This window comes from Periplaneta americana, chromosome 7 (genome assembly GCF_040183065.1).
Source record: "Periplaneta americana isolate PAMFEO1 chromosome 7, P.americana_PAMFEO1_priV1, whole genome shotgun sequence".
Lineage (NCBI taxonomy): Eukaryota > Metazoa > Arthropoda > Insecta > Blattodea > Blattidae > Periplaneta > Periplaneta americana.
Genome location: NC_091123.1, coordinates 65,167,249 through 65,188,254, shown reverse-complemented (window position 1 = coordinate 65,188,254; position 21,006 = coordinate 65,167,249). Strand labels below are relative to the sequence as shown.

General features: G+C 36.2%; 1 protein-coding gene across 3 annotated transcripts in view; it reads left to right on the top strand.

Annotated features, from left to right (window-relative positions):
• The first annotated feature begins 11,708 nt into the window (after positions 1–11,708).
• Positions 11,709–21,006, top strand: part of LOC138703166 (tubulin alpha-2 chain-like) — a 69,967-nt gene continuing 60,669 nt past the window's right edge. For 2 of the 3 annotated variants that reach the window (XM_069830830.1, XM_069830829.1), the window contains exon 1: positions 19,645–19,749. In XM_069830830.1, coding sequence (XP_069686931.1) covers positions 19,747–19,749 — 3 coding nt within the window. In that variant the 5' untranslated portion in view covers positions 19,645–19,746. Of the gene's footprint in view, positions 12,523–19,644; positions 19,750–21,006 lie in introns of those variants that run through there. The other variant, XM_069830831.1, reaches the window with a different exon arrangement.

Here is a 21,006-nt window from a genome sequence, read left to right as displayed (position 1 = left end):
GATTTGTTGTTTCTTTTAGAGGAGATGAGGTAAAAATTAGCTTATTTTCATTACTTTTGTAATGAGACTGAGTTACCGTGAAATAACCACCATCACAGGGTAAAGACAATGCTTGCTGACATCCTAAGACAACAAGGATTAGAAGTCCATTGTATCTCGGAAGATGATTCAACAAGACGAGATAGAAAAAAGAACATAGGAACAATATTAGACCCCGACTATCAGATTTGAAAGAGATGTACAACAGCCAAAACTTACTGATGATGAAAAAAGAATCATCTATGAACTTTGCAGTCCTTATTTTAGCAATCAGTATAACATCATGGCTAATCGTTGCTCAGTACACGGACTTCTTTTTGGAGTTCGTGGTACCATTTCCAAATACACCTATAACCTTTTAAAATCAAAGAGATTCACATTTTACAACGTTAAGAAAATCCTTAGAGAAATTCTAAAGGACTCAATTCAAAATTTGCAGTTTCATCTCATATTTCAAGTAATATGATTCACTTTAATTTTCTTTTGAAATTTATTGTATATATTTTCATTGTTTCATTCTAAACGTTTATATATGTATTTGTTTTTTGGATCCTTGTGGTCACTCTTATTGAAGGACAGATGGTTTTATTTTATAAATCCGATATATATATATATGTTGACTTACGTACAGTTGCCATATTTGCCGATAAATAAGACGCACCCCTTTTTGTACACATTTTTAGGAAAAATCTTTATCACTGAATATTATAACGAATTAATAGTATTTCAAATAGAGTAAAACTTAATTGATATGTTTTTATGGTGATCTGAAGAAAAAACGCATGTGAGAAAAACATATATCGGTAACTGAAATAGTTTTGAAGTCTATATATGGAGAGACCAAGCTAAATCAATTCAGTGAAATCATCACAAGAGAAAATTAGAAATTCACAGTTAAGCCATTTTTGGGTCTATAATACAGTACTCAAATTTAACACACATTTTTGAAGAATGTAAAATTATTCGTAGGAAATCTTAACTGCATAGAGGCAAAGTTGGCTGATATATTACATTTCAGACTCAAATCGAGAGAATTTTAAGACATTGATTTACCTTGTTCTACCAGTGGGATCTTCATTTAATAACATACGATTATTGTACAAAAAGTTAGTTATTTTGGACTGCTTGCTCCTAAAAAATAAATCATAGTCTCAAATTATGATAATTGTTCCATACTTTGTTCAGTTAAATCAGGAATTAAGAAATACAGAATTCGAATCTTGGAAAGTAATGCCTGGAAGAGGCAGAAGTGTAGAATTGTACAGCCAAATACCTAAAGCCAATGCCTGGATTTTTAATAAGTCTGGACTATCTACATCTGAATGGGTAACCTGCCTTAAAATGAATGCCAATTTAGCAGCAGTTAGATGAGTACCTGGTCGCTCTTTGGACGGATCCCGGTGCAGACATGGATGCCTGGAGACTGAAACCCTTGGCTCCATCCAAGGTCAGTGTAACAGAGGTTTACTCCTCCAAAATGCCAGACATCATCATGTTCGATCCTTAATTGCAACTGCTTTGAAAAAAAAAGTCTTGGACAGTAGAAGAAGAAGTATTTTGCCTTGCTACTAATGGCTCCTCTAGACATATTGACATCATAGCGTATTCCCAGATAATTGATCCTACCATGAGGATTGAAACGGGGAGTAGCCAGCCGGAGGATGTCAATCAAGAAAAGATCAACATTTATCTGCCAACAGTTGATTACTTCAAAGCAAAATACCAGCTTGAAAATATTGAGGTGATTGGTCTTCTTATTGGAGCTCGTGGTATGATTCCCAAGCTCTTTGAAAGCTTCAAGAAGACTTTGAACTACCACTGACACTTACTACTGACATCATAACTTCAGTTTTGAACTGCTCTTGCCAAATTCTGAGTCGTCATATTCACTCTGTTTAATTTCTCTTTCTAAACTTTATAATTCATATATGTTTATTTTAATTTTCTGTCAACAAATTCATGTAAACATTTAATATTTTAAAATTCATGTAGGAGAGTATACTGAGTCTTTCTGGGCTACCTCCAGTGGGAGGCAGTTAACAATTAAATTCCCCCCCCCCCACTGTTTCTGTTGCAATAACAGCGTTATTAAAGGTCACAAAATTAGTGGAGGAAAGCATGGGGAGCTTCGAATATCTACGAATTTCAAAGTGGCGAGTAACTTAACAATGAACACAAGATGACTGTCCATATAGCTATGCCATACACAATCTAAAACTTACTCTTACTACATGCCATATGCCAAGGCATTATGCGATATGGATGTACAGATACGGATCACATTTACTTTTCATGCCACAGCTGCAACAGGAAAACAACATGAGCATAGTGCTGCAGCAGAATGGCATGTCATCTCGCAATAGTGTCAAACTGATGTGGGCGAAACTCCCTTCCTCCTCGAATTCATTTACACATTACTGAAAAGTAAATAGCAACAGTTCCCATGTTTCAGGGTTTTTATTTAATATTCTTCCAAATGGATCATCCTGTGCACATGAAGTTTTATTTTCCAAATTGTATAATAAAAGCACATTTTATTTTATTTTGCATGTTTAAGATCATATCTTGAGCAGTTTTGTCACTTTATCAATATTTGTCACTTCTCCAAATCCTTATGAGGAACAGTTTAACAAAAAATAGTATTATAATGTAGATATGTTTTAAACTTAAAGCAACATTCTGTTTAACATATTGCTTGTTACTTATTCATCAACAACAATGTAATTTAACTTACTGAAGATTCTGATCGTTTCTAAGTAGATGGTATATATAAAAGAAGTTGATTATAGCTTCGACAATCCTTCATTTATTTCGACCAAGGTCAGTGTAACAGAGGTTTACTCCTCTGAAATGCCAGACACCATCATGTTCGATCCTTAATTGCAACTGCTTTAAGAAAAAAGTCTTGGATAGTAGAAGAGGAAGTTTTTTCCATTGCTACTAATGGCTCCTCTAGACATATTGACATCACAGTGTATTCCCAGACTACCAAGAAATGATATATAATTGATCCTACCATAAGGATTGAAACAGGGAGAAATAATATCGCCATTATTCCTGCAATAACTCCTATGTGACATATTTATCAATTTTCAGATTTTTGCTCTATTAAATAACTTAAATAGTGATACAGCAAATAATAAAATCTCTTATAGTAATTATATTTCTTTGTTTCGAAAATGTAAGAATTCACAGTCTCCTATGTACAGCTGCCGTAGGATGAATAAAATGTGTTTTTTTCTTCCTATTGAAAGTTTTTATATTTTGCATATAGGAGTTATTGCAGGAACAACGATATGCTTAGAAATGTATTAGGACCTCTTCTGTGAAGACAAAAGGATCAAGTTGAAACAATTTACTATCGAAATGGAACGTAAGAGGAGGGAACAAGTTTTCTTAGTGATGGTGAAATGTTACATTGTTAAGCTTGTAAAAAAAGAACGAAGAAAACTGTTCTTTGCAATTTGCCTTTTTCTATTGGCTTATAATCTGAATTTTTCCAGTCAGTGGACCTTATCCTGTTTTCTGGTATCGAGTTTTGAAAAGTGTTTTTAGTGGTTTATGAATTCGCTCTCGTACTTTCGTATGTTTTACATGTAAATTACATTATTTCCATTGTTTATATTGAAATTTCAGTATTGGTTGAAGTCCTCCCCATCACAGGCATCACAGACAACCAGCACTAATGCTTGTAGGGATGTCACTTCTACGTGTCAGTCGCCATTATCCACAAATAAATACTCCTGTTGCCCCCTGCTGTGGCTGAGTGGTCACACATCCAGCCTGCCACGCAGGTTCGTATGAATAACGTCTTCGGTTTGTCTGTGCTGGTTAAAGAGAATATTGAAATTCAGTTAAACTTACATCAGAGTCTCGCGATTGCAAAACACAACGAGCAAGTTGAAGAAAACAGATCTGTCCTAAATTTAATAAGAAATTGTATAAAATTTTAAACAGCAGTAGATTTAGTATTAGCAAGGTACGATAAATCCGACGACTTAGGGTACAGGGGCGTGTATCGTGAATTGGTTCACTTCAGTTTTGAGTTAGATAAAGACTTAAATACTGTAGTTAAAAGAACACTTAACCAAGTCAACAGCATTTAAGGGTACTTCTAAAATCATTCAAAACGAGTTGCTTGACTGCATGTTGAAAGTGTACCATATACAAATAAAAAAGAACTAACGATCTTAGACTATGTTTCTATCATTGTTTACTACACGACTGATGATTCAACTCCTCCTGCTATTAAGATAATGGAGGTAACTGTGCGCATTTAGTTTTAATTCGCTTATAATGTGGTCGTCTTTTATTATTTTGTAACATTAAATAGGTGAAAGTTTAAGAATATTTATGCATTGTTAAAACTGCCTATAGTGATAATCATTTATTTGGCATACAAGTTTAGACAAGTTGGCAAATGCGAACACTTAGACGACATAGGCGGGTAAGTGTACGCAGAATGTCGGCTAACTGTGCGCACTTTTTAATGTATGTTTTCTTTAGTTTCACTGAGTTACAGCAGACCTATATTGCAGCAACTTATTAACACAGATCACAAAGAAATGTTCATGTCCTTCTTATGACGTGCACAACTCGTGCCACCATTTGCCACACCCAATACACGGTACCCAATCTTCATCACTAGATGTGCTAGTCCCGAATGTCAGGTGTCGTGCAGTGGAAGTTTTCGATTGTGTTGCTCCATTTTTTACACCTTTTTGTAATTTTAGACACTTGAGGATCCGATTTTGAAAGCTGCTTTTCAGTTCTTGCTGTCAATCTTTTTTGTTTCTTGTTTTCTTTTTCCTGTTTCAAGTTTTGCTTCTTTACAAGATTGTTTTTATACGGAGACGCTGTTAAAGTGTCTGATTGCTGAATTGTTCTTTTCCTTTTGTTCTGATTCTCATATTTAGGTAAGAAATGAATGTCGGTGATCGGTACTCGAGATAAACTAATGGAACTGGTTGGGTTGAATTGTTTGATTAGTTGACCCCTCACTTGTTTCTTGGTTGTTCATATTCAATTTCTTCTCCTTCTTCCTGTTCTTTATCTATATCTTCATCTCTGTTACTATTTGCTGACTGATCGAGATCTTCAGCAATCGGAAAATCGATTCTGGTTACCTCAGATGGTAAGAAATCATCAACATTGAACACGTGTGGATTGTAGGGATAAATGCATGTGTCACCTAAAGCCGCTACAGCATTTCCAGCAGTTGCCACTCAAAGGCTGCGCGAAATAGACCAGACACTTCCATCTGGGTTACAGCTCTGCTAGGATTACTACAAAACCATTTTTCTACTCCTGGCATAAAATTTCTTAATGGGGCAAATATGTCTTTATCTAATGGCTGAAGTATATGACTAGCATGGGATAGCAACGTCAATAGGACAATGTGTTGTTTGCAGGATTCCACAACTGAAAGCGAGCAATGTGAGACATGGTTATGAAGAACAAGAGGACTGGATCATCTACTGAAGATTTAACATGCTTGGCAAAATGTTCCAACCAAACAAGGAACAGTTCGGAATTCATGTATCAAGATTCACTAACAACAAGTCCAAGAGAACCTGTAGGGGGGGGGGGGTTGTTACAGAGCTCCGGTTTGTTTCTATTACGACGAAAAATCAAAGCAGGTGGTATAAAGTTTCCTGTTTGGTTTACACAAAAAACAGCAGTTACTATTTGACCTCTTTCAGCCGATTTTATTTTCTTGACGGACTTCTTCCCCTTTGTAGCAACGACTTTAGCTGTCTTACCAGGAACAGTCGACACTCCGGTCCATGTTGAACAATCTATGGGGAGGGAATTTGTACTTTCCCAAACATTCCTTGAGATTCTCAAAGTAGCGGTCAACCTGCACCTTATTGATTTTGGCGGGAATAACAGCATCCTCACCAGCAATAACAGCATTCTCCAAGGTATTAATAGTAATCTGATACATTTATTGCGGAGAGACCAATACTTTATCTTATTTCATCGTAAAATTACAGTCAAGTTAGCGAAATATAACAATTTACTTGCTTCAATAATGTAATCGTACAAATAAAGCACCCATAGCATTAACGCAACTCTTACAAATTACACTACTGTACTAAACTGTCAGCTGTTGTCCAGTGATGCCAACAGCTGAAAAATGTGATTGTGTATACTTGGCCGTCTGCGCACAGTATCATCCATTACCTTACGTTACGAGCCACCGGCATAGCTCTGTCGGCTAAAGGTTGACGCTCACTGGCACGAACCGACCGGAACGGAAATCTACAGCCGTCCGTCTTCCGCGGAAGCTCTGACGCTCACTGCTCGGAATATTCCGGTACAGTCGACAGGCAGTCTGGTTTAAACATGGAGTGGGATAGTAGCAGTTCCGAAGATGATTTTATTTTGCTGAGTCTTTAGCTGATGAGGAAGGAAGAAAGAAAATATCAGCCCATAACTAGAGCCCGGATTTTATGTAATGTGAAAATGATAACTATGTACATAAATATGGAGCTAAAAATGACAAAATACGTAGATAAATATGTAATAAATAAAAATAAACGTTGGTAATTTAAAATCTAAGCTTTATTAGATGTATTTTTGCTCACTAATAAAAAATTACAGGTCCACGTGTGATTCAATCTCGTTTAATTATTGTATGGAGGCGCAATTAATAATTAAATATTTTTTTCATATTTCCTGCCGTCATTGATCGTCTGGTCAACGGCAACCCATACATAGGAATCATCAAGTCCATCTCTAATCGTTTCCATTGTGTCAGTGTAGCAGGAGTTCAAATATTTTTTCCGGAGTGTTGATTCATGCGAAATATTGAAGTTGCAGTATTTGCGTAGGAATGCTCGGAACTTTGGAACTCCAAGTTTATACCACTGTACGTTTGCAGCAACCATTGCCATGCACAAATTTTTATTAAATTCACTTGTAGAAGACGAATTTTTCAGCACCACTTGTGTAAGAAGAACTTGTTTCTTTTCGACGGAGCACGTTTTTTATTTCTCACATGAAATCCAATTTTTAAATGCTGTAACTTCATGGAGCACCCAATGCGTTTGTCACACACTTTGGACTGCACGATTTTACCATTTTAGTAAAGGAATAGTCAATTGAAATCCAGTCTTTTAACTTGGATGCGAATGGCAGTAGGCTTGCTACTTGTATTACCTGATGTCAAAATAAGTTTCTTAAAAAAAAAAACAGAAAAAACTATTGTTTTCTTTTAGAGCAACTGATTGGGGGTGTTTGTGCGAAACGGTCATACCCACAGGGTAATTTTCATTCTTTCCTTCACTACGTTAGCAGTACAATGACCCACCATTTGCATTGGTATTTGTACCTACTTTACCGTTACTTCTCAAGGGATATAGCCTACAAACTATTAGCATTGCAAAGAGATGTCCATTTTTTGACAGAATACGTTATTATTTTCAATTATTAAATTATATTTATGCACTAGAGACGAAGGGATAAGCTTTATAAACAATTTAAAAAAAATAACTTAAGAATTACGTAGAGAGAAAATTGGTGAAAAAAATGTATATATTCTTTCAAAATATGCAATATCCTTAAAAATATGTAAAAAAAAATATAATATGTGCCAAAATATTTATTATGCACCAAAATATGTAAAAACATTTAAAACTTCGGAATAATGATTCCTTTAATATGATTCGCGGACTTTTAGCTTTCCTTATAGCTACATATGTAGGAACGGAATATGTAATTACATACAATCCGGGCTCTAGTCATAACATTATAAAAAAGTGTTTTGATTAATTTAAACATCTTTTCCCAGATTTGTGTAAAGATCGAGTAATGGTTTTTTTAGTACTTTCGTATGAGCGAAGAAAAATGTTTAAAACTTCATCTGTTATTAGCACTTGAAATAATTAAGGGAAACATCACATTTCGAAGGCCAATCAGCACAGAAGCGCGATTAGCACTGTTAAAATTAACTTTTCATCACTCATTTTAAGAATAATCTGTCTGGACAACGCACCAGCACATATTGAGTGGGAAAGTACTGAGAACAGCCAACACACTTTTCTCCGAAGACCAGCGAAGACATACGAATGCTAACGATCGTCATCGGAAATTCCGCTAGGGTCGTGTCGCGAGAACCCTGTCCGTCAGGACCGGCAGCCGGTTGCTTCCGTTCGGACAAGTGAGCGTTTGCCGTTTAAAATACATGCATACGTCTCTCGCAGAATATTTCCGGTTCGTTCCGTTCCGGTCGGTTCGTGCCAGTGAGCGTTTGCCTGCCGATCCGGAGTTGCTCTCGGGCGCAGGTTCGATTCCCGCTTGGACTGATTACCTGATTGGGTTTTTTCCTAGGTTTTCCCTAATCATAAGGAAAATGTCACGTAATCTATGGCGAATCCTCGGCCTCATCTCGCCAAATATCATATCATTATCACCAATTCCATCGACGCTAAATAACCTCGTATTTGATACAGCGTCGTTAAATAACCAAGTAAATAAAAAATTACGTTATATTATTGATGGAATGCTTGTCTGTTAAGCGATAAGTGTGCATTTTTCCTCTAATTTGTCTGGATTGTGTGTACAGTTGTATACATTTTGATGAGTTTAATAATAATAATAATAATAATAATAAAAATAATAATAAAAAAATAATAATAATAATAATAACGATGTCTGGCTAGACAAAAGAATAGCCTACAGGTAAGCAAATGGTTCTGACAGTATTGAATTTTCCATATCAAGCTGGAGGCAAAACAAGCACCGATCAGTAGAGGAAAAAGAGTGGTGTTTGTTTGTTTGTTTGTTTGTTAACTTGTTTTAATAACAAGATAATTTAAGGCAATACATCTATGAAATTCTATAATCTATAATTTTAATCTGATCAACTTGAAATTTTGACCATACTAGCACATTATCATACAGTACTAATATTACACACCAAATGTTGTAGCAAATAGTTTTGAGATATTAATTGCTTTATTTAAGATTGTTTTTTTATGTATTATTAAAATGATCCTTGTAAAAAAATGGATTATCACATAATACTTAAAAATTTATTTTGAACTTAAAAGATTAATATAAACAACAGGATGAGCAGACTTTGTTTAATTTAATTTAGTTTTGTGGAAAAAAATATTTTCTCGTTGAATATTTTACTTTTCTGTTATATAGTTACCATTAATCAGAATATTTTTATTTACACATTAAGAAGCTAAAACTGCTTTAAAGTGTATGTGTTCCAAATTTGAAGACAGATGAGAATTCTGAATTTATAAAAATGTCTTGTATAATAAGAACTACATTTGCAAGACTTATTATTTGCATAACACTGTAACTATCCAGCACACTATTTTCGGCCAAATTAGATTATGTGGATATATCATTTGACATAGTCTCATTTAGTAGAGAAATATATATATTAAGTACCTATAAGAAAGAAAAAATTGTATGTATAACAAAAAATTTGCAACACTTATGCAACTTTTATCGCTAGCGCATAGTACGCGTAGACTAACCTTACTATATATACACAATCTCGCATAATGAAAGTTATGGCGTTAGCGGGCCGGACTGTTATACAGTCACGGTCCGTTTACAGTCACTGTACTGTACCATTAATCAGAATATTTTTATTTACACATAAATAAGCTAAAACTGCTTTAAAGTGTATGTGTTCCAAATTTGAAGACAGATGAGAATTCTGAATTTATAAAAATGTGTTGTATAATAAGACCTACATTTGCAAGACATTATTTGCATAACACTGTAACTATCCAGCACACTATTTTCGGCCAAATTCGATGTGGATATATCATTTGACATAGTCTCATTTAGTAGAGAATATATATATATATATATATATATATATATATATATATATATATATATATATATATATATATATATTAAGCACCTATAAGAAAGAAAAAAATTGTATGTATAACAAAAAATTTGCAACACTTAATGCAACTTTTATCGCTAGCGCATAGTACGCGTAGACTAACCTTACTATATATATACACCATCTCGCATAATGAAAGTTATGGCGCTGGCGGCCCGGACTGTTTACAGTCACGGTCCGTTTACAGTCACTGTACTGTAGCCTACCCCAACCAGACAATTGGTCCCTGGAGTATTTACTCGTAAACCAATTGTTCCTCCAAACAAAAATTAGGACACTCGCTTGTTTGGACGCGATATAAGTCACTGGCGCGGGATTAACTTCTCCGTAAACTTACACCAGCGAGTAAGGTCACTGGCGTGAGATAACATCTCCGTAAACCTACATACACCTTTTAATGTGGGCATTGATGGGTTCCAACCCCCATATGAGAAACACAGAGGAGAAGGTGAAAAAGATCTATATCACAACAAGACAAGGCATGTGATTGAGTTTGTGTAATTTTTAATTGTTTACGCTTCCAAGATGAAGGCAGCTTCATTCGTTTATCAGCGGTTTCTCCATCATCACTTGAAAAGTCATTTTCATTCGTCATGTGTTTAAAACAAATGCCATTAATTCACGTTACTGTGTTATAACATGAACCCTGCTCGTACATACAGGGTGTATCTCTTGCTCGTATTTTTCAGAATGTAAGCAACACTGTATTTTATGGGTTGAAATTGAAATTCAGGTGACTGTATAGGAAATCTCACTGCACACAAGCCTGACGCTTTATCCCTACTCTACTAGCGACTTTCATAAACAACGGAACAGTTAGTTGTACTTAAGAAACTGCCTTCACAAGTGATACACACTCCGGCTTCCAGAGCAGTTTCGTATTTACGGCTCTGCCTGTGAATGTGCGGGTTTATATAACTTTGAAAGAAATAGGGGCAAGAGTTACATTCGATATATACTACAAAAATCATTTATACGTTTTTATTTTATAATAAACCAATATTTCAATAGCTCTAAATGAGTAAAAAGATTCAATAGTGTTTTTAGTTGGTTATTTAAAGACCACGTATCAGCTACTAGTTTATTTAGTGTCGATGAGATTAGTAATAGTGAAATATTTAGCGAGATGAGGCCGAGTATTCGCCATAGATTACCTGGCATTCACCTTACACTTAGGGAAACCTCGGAAAAAACTCAATCACCCCAAGCGGGGATCGAACTCGTTTCCGAGCGCAACTTCAGACCGGCAGGCAAGCGCCTTAACCGACTGAGCCACGCCGCTGGCTGATGCAATAGTCAGAGCGCTCTGCAATAGTGTCAAGTTTTAACACAACACTGGAGGAACGTGATCTTCACACCACAAAACAACTCAGCTCCTTTCCCGCTCAACTGCAAGACATCTCTAACGAGAAATTTTTCGACGCGTTTACTTCAATGGTTCTTAAACACAATGCATGAAAAATTACAGCTTAAAAATCACGCCGTTGAACGTTTCTTTAACTAAATGGATGGCAAAGTAAACGAAGTAGCCGATTATATGGAAATCTCAATTCTGGTCGAAAGTGGACAGTTTACATATAGGAACACAACAAAAATTTGACATTTTGAGTTGTTTTTTAAGTGTATTTAATGTACTAATACACTACGTGAATCCTCAATGTTTCTATACCGAAAACAAATGCACACACAAAGCCCATTCCCAAAGTACACGCGCGCTATCTATTGGTACTAGTTCAGGATATCTCTATTTATATGCATTTCTGACTGCCACAGGGATAGGGTCCATCATAAAACTACTCACTTGTAATGGTCAAGGATAGTTCTGATCAGTTTTCTACAGTCTGATAAATCGTGACTTGTTGGTGTACTACACCAACAAGTCACCAGGTGTAGTGGTGTGTAGTTTGCTGTAGCTGCTTGGGTACCACACAATATGAGGACTTTGGAAAAATCAGCATAACAGTTGTTTCAAGGCTGTCACTTCTCCTTCACTCGTTCTGCCCCCTCTAATTTCTCACGTAATCACATTGGTTCGGGCGGAACAAGTGAAGGACCTAGCAGAAGAAAATTTACGACCACGACAAAGGAAGGAAAAAGGAAGTGCAGAGTGCGTCGTCATACAGGACTTGATGATTAGGTATGTGGGAGAACAAAACCCGGAACTGGAAGTGAAATGCTATCCGGGAATACAAGTGGACAAAGTGAAAGACGTGATTGAGCAGCACGAGAGAGGAGATCCGGCGAAAATCATACTACACGGGGACAAACAATGTGAGTAGAAGAAGCGTGGACTACATCTTGACGGACTTGTACGATCTGGTGTCATTTATGAAGAAATGGTATCCAACAGCAGACATCATCATCAGCGGGATTGTCAGGTTTCGCGACGTCAACTGGAGGAAAGTGGGACGTACAAACAAGGTGTTTGAGTGAGTTGTGGAGCACATGGGGACTCGGCACGTGGATCCCAGCTCCTGGTTGGATGACAGAGACTTTGGGAAGCAATGGAAGCTCTCTTCGCTACAGTGGCGGCGTCGACGAGAGAGGACAGGAATCAGCAATGAAGATGGGTCAACACGGAGTTGAACAGTGAACAGGTGAGGACCAATCTTTTAAGGTTGCTACAGGTTAACTGAAGAAGTATAGTGAATAAAAGAACTGAATTTTGGAATTTAGTTGATATCTACAATTCGGTGGTAATTATACGTATGTACGGAGTCATGTCTTCACAGTAATATATACGATGTGGATATGTGCAGAATTGATTATAGGTTTACAGAAGAGATAAAGATGACAGGGGCGGAGGAATATTTGTTTGTTAAAACGGGTATAGATAGCAGCTTGCTATGGTCAAATTCAGAAGCAGAAATTATAGTGGTACAAATCAATAATAAATACAGTGGTGAAAAATGGGATATAATAGCATGCTATAGGCGAAACAAACGTCTTACTTTGAGTAAACTCCAATAACAGATATCCTCAACTGTCATAAATAAAAACAGAAATAGGTATCTCAGTCATAACAACCTCATAAAATTACAGATGAAACCATGAAGTAATTAAAATTCAATCATTTGGTCTAGAAGCATCCGATTTTGGTGTAATGATAATTCGTTTAACATGCTTTTGATTGCAATTCATTTAACTAATTAAAATTCGATAATTTTGATCGAGAGAGCACCCTTTTTGGTGCAAAGATAATCCCTTTAATATGTTTCTTCTTTTTTATTTGGTATTTAACTACGCTATATCAACTACTAGGTTATTTAGCGTCGATGGGAGTGGCGATAGCAAGATGAGGCCGAGAATTCGCCATAGATTACCTGAGATTCGAAAATCTCGGAAAAAATCCAGTCAGGTAATCAACCCAAGCGAGGATCATGTTTCTTCTTAATTGCTATGGTATTCAAATAAATTAAAATAATTGGTTCAGGTAACATCCGTTTCTGTGTCAAGGATAATTCGTTCAATATGTTCCTAAATTTCTTTTGAATACGCCCTTTAATAATTCACTCAAAACAAATGTAAGTATAGTATGAATTCTCTACAAAGATATTTTTTGTATTGGTTCCATTGTGCACAATTGTTTACGTAAATAAATATAAATAAAAATTAGCATGGCGCATAAAAATTATTTTAAGAAATACAGGAAACAAATGTGTAAGTACAAAAAAAGTGTACTTACGGAATAATTGATACTTAATTATGTGCCACGTGTATATTTGTAATGTTATTTCATTCCCCACTTTAATTCGATCATGAAATAACTCAATGTAAATCAGACATCGGTCCTGTGTGTGGTGTGGGAGGATAGCGAAGATTTAATTTTTGGTTTTGTTTTGGTCCTATCATCTGACAAATTGTTCAAAGGTAATTTTGCCGCATGGGCGGATATTAAATATCGTAAGCAAATGCCTCGTCAAAGTGGGGTATAAATATACGACTATCTTCCAATTTTTCATACAAGTCAAATGAGAGGGATATAAATATACGACTATCTTCCAATATTTCATACAGGTCAAATGAGAAAACTTTGTTTTTCCGTATGTGACGCTTCCGTATTATCGGTTTTAAGGTTTAAATCTACTTCTAACATATCTTCATCGACCATTTCACCGTCCCAAATTCATTGTTCACCCCCTATAAGCATCGGTTTGCTAGGAATAAGCGTTGGATACCTGACAACGGTTCACGCCAGGCGCGGCTCGTCTTTAGGTTCACTGGTTCACTGAACCCCCTGTCTCTTGAAGCCACTCACTCTCTTCATATTTAAGAGTAACTATAGAAAGAAACTGCTGGATGTTCGGCTTCTTTTGGTTAGAGCATAAGTGAGTTATAGCCAGTAAAGTCGGGCGAAATAGTTGCATCTGGGGGTTCATTCTCAGACGTAAACCAGCTAGACCTTTTAAAACAGCCTGCGGCAGTGAGAACACGCTAAGAAGTAGAGGAAAAGTGTGTTTAAAAAAAAACGCTGTTGTCGCCAACGAAAACTTTGGCTCCAACAGTGTCCTTCTCTGTCACTCACACTATCCTCGTCTGTCATTCACACTTCTCTCTCTAAAGCAAGAGGGCTATCCAGCTTGCTTCAAAGCTGCCTAACTAGAACCAGAGCAGTGTATATTAGAGAGTACCGCATTCTAGGCGGCGGCAGCCATATTTACTCCTGGCTCGGCACAGACGCGTAAGCAGTAATGCTAGAACGATGGTGATTAAAGGCGATATCATACATGTTGTTGTGGTTTATTGAATACAGGAGGCGAGGATTAATAAACATTATTGTCATAGTGAAATGACTCATTAGAGATAACACTTTATTATTTATGTTATGTCCATTTCAATTGGGATAACATCAGCAATTTTCTATGCAGTTCTCGTACCAATACTTCCGCTACCACCATTTAGCAGATTGTTGTAGTGCATTTGCTATACCAGACAATTTTCTTAACAATAAATACATTTTAGTTCTAAAATACAGTTATCAGACTTTTTCAAAAACATTATGACAAGTTGGGAACGTATGAGTTGAAGTGTTAATAATTAAAGACTTCAAATCCTTTACTGTCAACTCATTTTCTACCAACGTTATACATTTTTTTTACATTTACAGATTTACAAGGGTATACAAGTGACATATCCTTGTACGACTTGAGAGTCACTAATGTGCTGATAAAATTTACAGATTCATCCCTGTTATCAGTTATTACTATTAGAGATGAAAAACAGTTTTCACAAATACTATATAACTTACTTTATTTTATTTTGAACAAAACTGATCCCAACAAGTAATAAAGAGCTTGTTGTTCACTCAAGTTATTTCTGTTTTCAGTTAAATTATAATTTAGCCTATATCAATTTCCTTTTGCTCACATTCATCTTCAATAGACCTTTCTGCTTCGGGTTTACTTACATCTGTACCTAGAAACTCAACTAATTGTACAGAATCGCAAACTGCGTAATATCCATGCTCCGTTTATGAGAAAAATTGAGAAATCGTAATGCAGTTTTGAATTCTTTTGCATCCGGGGTTGGATTTATGGAACGGAAAGTAGAAAATAAATTTTCTAACGCATCCTGCGTGGATCTATCTAGCATAAGATATTTGAAGTTCGCTTTATTATGACAACTTTCTTGAGAATCAAGAATTGTTTTTGTTACCAGTATTATACCAGTTTGGAATGGTTTCCAACGTCCGCTTTTGCCCACCTTGATATTTTCAATTATGAATATTATGTCATTACTTACTTACGGCTTTTAAGGAACTCGGAGGTTCATCGCCGCCCTCACATAAGCTCCACATCGGTCCCTATTCTGTGCAAGATTAATCCAGTCTCTATCATCATATCCCACCTCCCTCAAATCCATTTTAATATTATCCTCCCATCTACGTCTCGGTCTTCCCAAAGATCTTTCCCTCTCCGGCTTCCCAACTAACACTCTATAGGCTATGCATTTCTGGATTCGCCCATACGTGCTACATGTCCTGCCCATCTCAAACGCGTGGATTTAATGTTCCTAATTATGTCAGGTGAAGAATACAATACGTGCAGTTCTGTGTTGTGTAACTTTCTCCATTCTCCTGTAACTTCATTCCTCTTAGCCCCAAATATTTTCCTAATTACCTTATTCTCAAACAACCATATCCTCTGTTCCTCTCTCAAAGTGAGAGTCCAAGTTTCACAATCATACAGAACAACCGGCAATATAAGATTTTTTGACAACAGACTAGATGACAAAATATTCTCAACCGAATAATAAGAGGAATTTCCCACACTTATTCTGCGTTTAATTTCCTACCGAATGCCATTTATATTTGTTACTGGTGCTCCAAAGTTATTTGAATTTTTCTACCTCTTCGAAGGATAAATTTCTAAATTTATATTGTATTTCCATTTCGAATAATATTCTGGTCACGAGATATAATCATATACTTTGTCTTTTCGGGATTTACTTCCAAACCTATCGCTTTACTTGCTTCAATTCCCGTGTTTTCCGTAATAGTTTGTGGATTTTCTCTAACATATTCATGTCATCCGCATATACAAGGAGCAGTAACCCGTTCAATTACAAACCCTCTCTGCTATCCTGAACTTTCCTAATGGCATATTCTAGAGCGAAGTTAAAATGTAAAGGTGATAGTGCATCTCCTTGCTTTAGCCCGCATTGAAAATATTATGTAATTGAGAAATTAATCATTGAAGTATATTCTTCCTCTTGTTTATCACTAAGTGCTAATTTTGTACATCGACAGTTGATTACACATTGATTAACTGCACAACAACACGGCATTCTTCAAGATAACAATGAAATATCGCACTAGAAACCTCTGTTCCGACACGAGTCTTGCGTTGTACAGTCTCTCCGCAGGAGTAAAAATGGCCGCCGCGGCGGCATTTGTCGGATCAAAAGAATGCGGTACTCTCCAATATACACTGCTCTGAATAGAACAGGTTTCTCTTTTGTTAACACTTCAGAGGGGTTGAGTGTGGGGGAGGACTAGCTCATGAATTTGTAAGAAATGTTGTTTTTAGCGAAGTTCTGAGGCAGTTACAACATTGTGTTCCCGCGGCGCGGACTTCTGTATAAGTACCTACCGATAGTAATAGTGAAACCAATGTTATTGTAAATACGTTTTACGTAAGAAAGTGTGTTTCTAACAATACTAAAACGTGTGCTTTGTAATGGTGGAAAATAGGTTTATATGTTTTACGTAAGAACGTTGAGCGTTTTTAACTAGGCCTATAATTAAACTTGTGATTTGTAATGGCGGGAAATAGTGTTAATGTTCTCCAGACAATCAACTTTTCATCTCTTCCATTAGAAAAAAAAAAAACTTGAAATAATAAAGGCTCTGGGAAGACCACTTCCACTTTTATCAATTTCTCAGGGTCGATCATGTAAGGGTAAATCATTTTGTAGAGTGTTCAGGCCTCAAATTTATGAAAGAAATAACTGGATCTGTGGATGTGAAGTCACAAACAAATTGTTATGTTTCCCGTGTTTGCTCTTTGCTAAAGAAAGTGATGCTAGTTGGGTTAAAACAGGGGTGTGTGATTTAAGTCATCTGACTCAAAAAATTAAAAAACACGAAGAATCTGTGGTTCATAAGAATGCAACATTGGATCTGTCAATGCTTGGGAAAACAGATATCAGGGAACAACTCGACAATGCGTTCAGGAGAAATATTGAAAGACATAATGACGTGGTGAGAAAAAATCGGTATGTGTTATCGAAAATTATCGATTGTGTCAAGTTTTGTGGTGAATTTGAATTAGCACTGCGAGGACATGATGAAAAAACATCATCATCAAACCCGGGAATCTTTAGAGGTTTAATCAATTTCACATATGCGTTAGACAGTGTCTTAAAAGATCACCTCACTACAGCAACTGTTTTCAAGGGAACATCAAAATCGATACAGAATGATCTGTTGAGTTGCATGCTTCAAGTGTGTCGTGAACAAATATTGGCCGAAATAGCTAATGCTGATTTTGTTTCTGTGATAGCAGACGAAACGTCAGATGTGTCATCAAAGTTTCAGCTGGTGGTGGTGACTCGCTATGTGTTGCTGAACGGGAAACCAGTGGAAAGATTTTGGACTTTCTCGAATCCATCCGGTCATGACGCTCTTTCCTTGGCGAACTGCATCAAAGATATTCTTGCAGAGATTCTGAAAACTGATAAAGAGAAACTAATCTCCCAAAGCTATGATGGTGCAAATGTCATGAGTGGATGTAATGCTGGAGTTCAAACCTTAGTACAACAGGATTACCCTTACGCTTACTTCATTCACTGCTACGCCCACCAATTAAACTTGATCATGGCTAAAGCTGCTAGTCAGAACACTCAGGTCCGCGTATTTTTGGCCAACATTGGAGAAATACCCTCGTTCTTTGCCTGCTCACCCCAAAGGATCGCCATTCTTGATGAAATTGTCGGAAAAAGAGTTCCGCATGGTTCCAATACCAGATGGAATTTTAACTCGAGAACTGTCCAAGTGGTATATGAAAATAAAGACGCTATTCTGGAGTGCCTGGAGAAAATTTAAAATACAAGTAAACAGAATTTAACCATAAACCAAGCTCAAGGTTTGCGGTTGAAAATGGAACTTTCTTCTTTCAATTTTTGGTTGGAAATTTTCTATAGGATCATGCCTCATGTAGATATACTCTACAACCAAATACAAAAAAGCACAGCTGATTCGTTAAAAATCAAGAATGCAATTTCTTCATTTGAAATAGAAGTAATGAAAATTCGAAATAGCATCGATAACATTGCAGCTGAATGTGAAGAGGACAATAAGGCAAAGAGACGTCGTGAAAACACCCACATCTCTCGCAACGTGGCAGCGAAAGAAGTTTGTGACGTGATTCTAAATCAGGTACGATTGAGATTTTCATTTACAAATCACATGTTGGCAGCAAATCTTTTCGACTCGGAACACTTTCCAAATTATAACAAAATGTTCCCCGAGAAAACCTTGAAGTCTGTAATAGAAAAATATCCATTTCTTAAATTCCAACAATTGAAATCTGAGTTGAAAGTGATCTACATGAGAAATGACTTCAGAAATGTGTCCGGTGTCGTTGATCTTTTGCAATTCCTCATCGAAAATAACGTGGTAGAGTCTTTCAGTGAAGTGTCGAAGCTCCTGAAAATAATAGCAACAGTGCCTATGTCTACCTCGGAAGCAGAAAGATGTTTTTCTACATTAAAGCGGGTGAAAACTTTTCTTCGAAGTACGATGGAGGAAGAACGTCTGACGGCCTTAGCAATGCTATCCATTGAAAAATCCATGGTTACGGAATGTGTGGATTTCAACGAGAGAGTGATCAACATATTTTCAACAAAAAAGGAGAGAAGGATGGATTTTCACTACAAACATTCAACAGCAACACCATCTTCTCCCGAATTACTGGGTTAGGTGAGTATTTGATTTTTACAGTTTGATTTTATGTTAATTTTTTCTGAGAATGAGTTCATATACACGAAAACAGTAATGCTATAAATTAATGTCGTAACTTATTTATGAGTACTGATATTCAATATGTGAACCCCCAACATCAAATCTCACGAGCCGCCACTGGTTCACGCACCACTCTTTGAAACAAATTCATTTGGAAGATAGGCCTACACGAGACTTCTTTTTATAATCTCTTCTGCTTGCAACGTGGAATAATTACGAAAGCCGCTATTGATTCTTTTACAACAATGTAAGACTTTTGTCAAAATTATCATGTTCGCAAGGTCTTGATTTATACATAATTTACGAAATTTTAGTGTATTTTATTTGATTTTATCAAAATTTATAGAAATTATATAAAATGGTAAGTGAAATTACATTTATTTCAAAAATCAAGGCGGGAAGCTTTCTTGAATGACAGTGCAAAGTAAATGTTATATAGGCCTACATAGTGATGAAAATAATATCAGTTGCATAAGTACATAATATGGCTTATATTAGTTGGTTTATGATGTATATGAATTTGAAATAGTCCTATTTACGGTGTATTTTTTTTAAACAATTGTTCTAGTCCAGTTAAGTTCTTTAGAAGGTAATGCCAGGTAATCTATGATTAATCCTCGGCCTCATCTCGCCAAGTACCTTCTCGCTATCAGCAATCCCATTGACGTTAAATAACCGAGTAGTTGATACAGTGTCGTTAAATAACCAACTAAAAACAGAATGCATCACTCCTATAGGTTAATGCACGCCCCCTTTTGTTCACGAAAATGTATTTGAATGCATTGAAGATAAGTTATTTCTTGAATCTGTACCGCGTAGTGCAAAAATGACGTATAAGAGTGACTCATTTGGTACTAAAATTCTGTTAAATTACCGAACAATACAATGTAAATTCATTTTGCTTGTTTTTTTAAATTTCGTGGCATTTTCTGGTTAGATGTGCTATCTCTTGAATATTAACAAGAGAAAAGATATCCCTCATATAAATCGTTGAGATCCGAAAGATACAGGGAGATAGAGCTTCTATGCTTTTAGTAAATTCGGTATTATTGTCTAGCTGTTTTGCCCTGTAAGAATCCGTCTTTCTTTAGAGAATCCAGAAGCGTTATGGAAATTATGAAAATAAACATAAAATACTTTCTGTAGAACTTAATACCCGGACTTCGTAGCCCGTAATCTTTTAGAAAACTAATTTATTGAAAAAAAAAAATCTGTAAATGATGAAAACACCACTGCCACTTTATAGCACTTTCCAAAATTACTCGGGTAACTTAATTTATAAAATAAAAAGAGAATAGCTGCAGTAAGCCCCGGTAATGTGTACCTTACCGCTTTACCACAAGTTTGGCTCACGGTAAAATACTAGGGCCGTATTCATAGACATTTTTAGCGCGGGCTTCCGGTGGATGATCAGCGTTTTTCGTATTCATAAACCAGTGTTAGCGATAGGATATGATTTGAATTCTGTACAAGTAACCAGTGGATAGCCGGGGCTAACTTAGTACGCTCGTAGCGCGTGCTGCGAAATGTCTATGAATAGCACCCCTAATGTTCACTTCGTTTGAGTTGTATTTTTGGTCCAGGACAAATACTCGTATTTTACGAAAACACTCATCGT